The sequence below is a fragment of the Microtus ochrogaster genome, chromosome 22, assembly GCF_000317375.1.
Source record: "Microtus ochrogaster isolate Prairie Vole_2 chromosome 22, MicOch1.0, whole genome shotgun sequence".
NCBI classification, from domain to species: domain Eukaryota; kingdom Metazoa; phylum Chordata; class Mammalia; order Rodentia; family Cricetidae; genus Microtus; species Microtus ochrogaster.
In genome coordinates, this window is record NC_022023.1 from 2,112,045 (window position 1) to 2,116,739 (window position 4,695).

Genomic DNA, 4,695 nt, shown 5'->3' on the forward strand with positions numbered 1-4,695 from the left:
TTGACCAGGTGGGTTAACCAGGTGGGTTGACCAGGTGGATGGAGCTGTCTGGGAGGGTTGACCAGGTGGGACTGTCTGGGTGGGTTGACCAGGTGGGTTGACCAGGTGAGTTGACCAGGTGGGTTAACCAGGTGGGTTGACCAGGTGAATGGAGCTGTCTGGGAGGGTCGACCAGGTGGGACTGTCTGGGTAGGATGACCAGGTAGTTTGACCAGATGGAGTTGTCTGGGTGGGTTGACCAGGTGGGACTGTGGGTAGGATGACCAGGTGGGTTAACCAGGTGGGTTGACCAGGTGGATGGAGCTGTCTGAGCGGGATGACCAGACCAAGTCATCAAGCCAGTGTGGACTGTTGCTGGGCGTCCTGGGCCATTAGGATGCTCTGTCACAGAGAGGTGAGGGACTGGTGTCTACAACATGGTCAGAGCCTCAGCCCGAGGACCCTACCTGCTAGGTCTGTTGGGGTGGAGTGGAGACCGAGACCATGAGGAGAGGAGCTGGGAGCAGATGGGGCCCAGGCAGGCATCACGCAGCGTTGGGTGCAGGGTTGATACTCAGGGCTATGGCAGTAGATCTTACCCTGGGGCCTTTCCTGGTCTGGATGGCAGACCATGGCCCAGATGCCTGTCCTCCTCTTGTAGGACTTGGCACAGAATGAGCAAGAGTGTGCTGAGGAGTGAGACATTTGGGGGCAGGAATGCCAGCTGGTTCCAGCCAGCATGGAAGGGGTCTCTCCCTGGGTTCTCTTCCCAGGCCTTTGGGGATGTGTTGTGGGGGGGTTGGGGGGTGTCAGAAAGTGTGAGAGGAATCACAAGAGTCTGCATTCAAGAGCCTACATGGAAGAGAGAAAAGGAAAAAACAAATTCAAAAGAAAAACCCCTGAGAATTTAACCCTAAGAAAGCAGAGCCAGTCAGTCCCTTGGTGGCCAATGTGTTTTCACTGCCATTGGTGGGGCTGTGGTGGAAGACCTCCTGCTGACTAAGCAAGTGCTCCACTACTGAGCTACAGTTCCAGCTCTTAGTTTTGTTTTTTTAAATAAAGTTTTATTGATTATAAATGCACGCACACACGCACATATATATATATACACCCACACACATACACGGTACTTCTTGCTAAGCCACTAATTCATTGTCCAGTAACTACTACCCACAATGCTGTCACCATTACCTACATCCAAAATCTTCCCACGCACACCCCAGCAGAAATTCTTCCCCATCAATCAGTAACTCCGTTTTCTCTCCCCGAAGCCTGCAGAACTCTGTTATTCCTGCCTGTGAACCTATCTCTCCTGGGCACCTTGTATACAGGAAATCCTGCTATATATGTTTCTCTGGGTCTGGCTTCTTTTACTCAGCATGATATATATTTTTTAAAGATTTATTTATTCATGTATTCTGTGTGTACGAGTGCTCTATCTTCATGCACACCAGAGGGACTCTGATCCCCTTACAGATGGCTGTGAGCCACCACGTGGGTGCTGGGAACTGCACTCAGGACCTCTGGAAGAGCAGCCACGTGTTCTTAACCGCTGAGCCATCTCTCCAGCCCCCTAGTGTCATATTTCCAACGTCCAGCTATGTTACCGTTTATTCCAGCACTTTCCGCTGGAGCTCTCAGTCATGCTTTACGTGTTTGCAGACAGACAGTTGGACAGCGCCCCCCTCTCGGCTGCTGTGAACGGTGCCACTGTGGTCACGGGTGTTCAGGTGTCAAGGCTCTGCTTTGATCCTTTTCCAGTGTTTCTCAGCAGTGGAACTTCTGGGTCATGTGACATTCAACGGGCCTCTTTAAGGAACTCTCCATAGTGGCTGCACTATTTTATGTTTGCTTCTTTCTCTTTCTGTGTGTGTGTTGTACTTAGGCACATTGTGTGTGTGTGTGTGTGCATACCTGTACACGCGTGTGTAGATGTGTACACACGCGTGTGTATATTCGTGTGTCTGTGTGTGGAGTCCTAAGGCTGGAAACATCCTGGCTTGCTCTTCCCCTTCGCTCCCGAAGGCAGGATCTCTCAGTCAAACCCAGAGCTCACTGATGTGGCTAGTCTTGCTAGCCAGCTTGCTCTCGGGATCCCATCTCTGCCTGTCATGGCTGGAACTGCAGGTGGGCCCCCATGCCCGCTTGGGTTTACTCGGGTTTTGGGGATTTGAACTCTAGCCCTGACATTTTCCTGACAATTGCTTTAACCGGTGAACCCCCCACCCCAGTTCTTCATCACTTTTTAAGTTGTGAAACGAGCATATGCCTTTTTGAGCAAATCCAAAAAGTATCGACAGAGAAGGCCACGCCCCTTCCTGCCTCAGGCATCTGGGCCTTCAGCTACCTCTTTTAAGTCTCTGCACCCCGGTTCCTCTCTCAAGGGCATCTTTTGCTATCATTTTGTTGTTGTGAGACAGGCTCTCAAGCAGGCTTTCCCCAGACTCACTGGGTAGCAGAAGCTGGCTTTGAACTCCTAGCCCCCGTGCTGAGGCTACCAGGCCAGCTTCTTTTAACATCTCTGATGCATTTTTGTTCACAGGCATCCTTACAAAGCGTGGCACTGTTTTGTGTGTCTGTCTTTACCGTGCTGTGTTATCTCTCTGTTACTCATGCTCAGAGTCACCGTGTCATTACAGAGTAGATTCTTAATATCTTTTTAAAGTTCCCTGAGGGAAACTGGTTACAGATCTCCCAGTTCTGCACACAGTTATTTCATCTCTCCAGGCCAGAAGCTACTTTATGGAATTATTGCTTACCTCTCAAAACATAACTAGAATTCCTGCATTTTCAGGCATAACAAGCAAACACTAGCATTTCTCTCTACCCCACAGGTTCTTTTCCAACACTTTTTAGAATGTTCCAGAGCATAGATACAGCATTTGTTGTTGTTGTTTTTTAAAGGACTATTCTTGGTTGTCCACTTTTTTCAAAAAAAAAATTATTTATTATATATACAGTGGTCTGCCTGCATGTACACCTGTAGGCCAGAAGAGGGCACCAGATCTCATAGATGGTTGTGAGCCACCATGTGGTTGCTGGGACTTGAACTCAGGACCTCTGGAAGAGCAGTCAATGCTCTTTACCTCTGAGCCATCTCTCCAGCCCCAGCATTTGATTTTAAAACCAATTCCTTATAGTTTTACATTGTTATCATTATGAATTATATAACTTATGCAGAATTGTTGGAAATCCAAGTCCTACAGTGGTGGCTGGCTCAGCCCGACAGCTCGAGACTGGGAGTCTAGACCTGAGCCCCATCATTGGCCATGCTGTGGCTTGCTGTGAGACCATAGCAGTTGGCTTGATTTCTGAGCTTCAACTGGGAACCCCCTGCCTGTCGTTCCCCAGGCTGGCAGGCTGTTACCAGGCCCTGGACGGCGGCAACACGGCAGATGCACTAGTAGATTTCACGGGCGGTGTTTCCGAACCCATCGACCTGACTGAGGGGGACTTTGCCAACGACGAGGCCAAGAGGAATCAGCTCTTTGAACGGGTGTTGAAGGTGCACAGCAGAGGCGGCCTCATCAGTGCCTCCATCAAGGTAGGAGCGCAGAGTACACCCGAGTGGGGCCGAGCCTGGACCCAGGCATCACACCGACCCTTGACCCCATGGCTGACATTCTTGGAGAGCACAGCTCCCCTTCCGTGGTGCTGAGCAGCGATGCAAGTCCAGCCTTAACCCCCTGCACTATGCAATGCTCCTAACACCCTTTAGACTCCCTCAGACTTCTTTGGGTGCTTGCGTCCCTGCCTCCGAGGCACATTGTCAAGGCAAATGGTGTCAAAGCTAAGGGCAGCTGGAAGGGGGCAGCAAGGCCCTAGGGCAGGTAGCCTGAAGCCGGTCTCCAAGGGTCCTGTGCTCGGTCACTGCTGGGAGATAGGTGGGTGCATTGGAGTCAGGGTTTGAAACCATGGTACCATGAACCTGGCCCGCTGGCTCTCTAGATACCTGGAGCCCTGGTTTGTGGTATCTGCTGAGTTCCCTGGAGAAATACTGCTATCAAGGTCAGTTTCCTATTGCCCATGTTTTCACAAGCAGCTCTTAAAATTTCTGAGTGTATAGCCGGGCGATGGTGGCGCACGCCTTTAATCCCAGCACTCGGGAGGCAGAGGCAGGCGGATCTCTGTGAGTTCGAGACCAGCCTGGTCTACAGAGCTAGTTCCAGGACAGGCTCCAAAGCCACAGAGAAACCCTGTCTCGAAAAACCAAAAAAAAATTTCTGAGTGTTACCACCAGGCATGGTCCCGCACATCTGCAATCCCAGTACTTGGGACCTGGGAGGTAGAGGCAGGAGAATTGCTCCAAGTTCAAAGTCAGCTGAATCCGCAAAGAGAATTCTAGGCCACTCGGGCCTATGCATTGAGACTTGAAAAATTCTAAATATATAGCAGTTGGCTTTACTGGGGCAAGTTGGCACCAACATACTCTGGGATGGCTTCTGCAGGTGGTTGGTCCCCTGAGGTTCTGACCCTTAGCAAGGTCAGTTCTGTGTCTGTTCAGCTGCAGTTCCCACCCCTACCTGAAGGGGGCGTTGCGCCTCCTTAGCTTGGATTCCAGTGTGACCCTCTGTTGAAATAAGAGCTGCGGGCTGCTTCCCGGCACCCGGCCGCCCACATGGCTAGCTTTACCCGAAATAATTACATGGAAACTGTATTCTTTTAAACACTGCTTGACCCATTAGTTCCAGCTTCTTATTGGCTAGCTCTTACATA

General features: G+C 50.7%; 1 protein-coding gene across 1 annotated transcript in view; it reads left to right on the forward strand.

The window, feature by feature from the left end:
• The window catches only part of Capn5 (calpain 5), a 58,202-nt gene that overhangs the window by 41,916 nt on the left and 11,591 nt on the right, over window positions 1-4,695 (forward strand). The window contains exon 5 of the mRNA XM_026784420.1: window positions 3,331-3,523. Within this exon, the coding sequence (XP_026640221.1) occupies window positions 3,331-3,523 (193 nt within the window). The remainder of the gene's footprint in view (window positions 1-3,330; window positions 3,524-4,695) is intronic.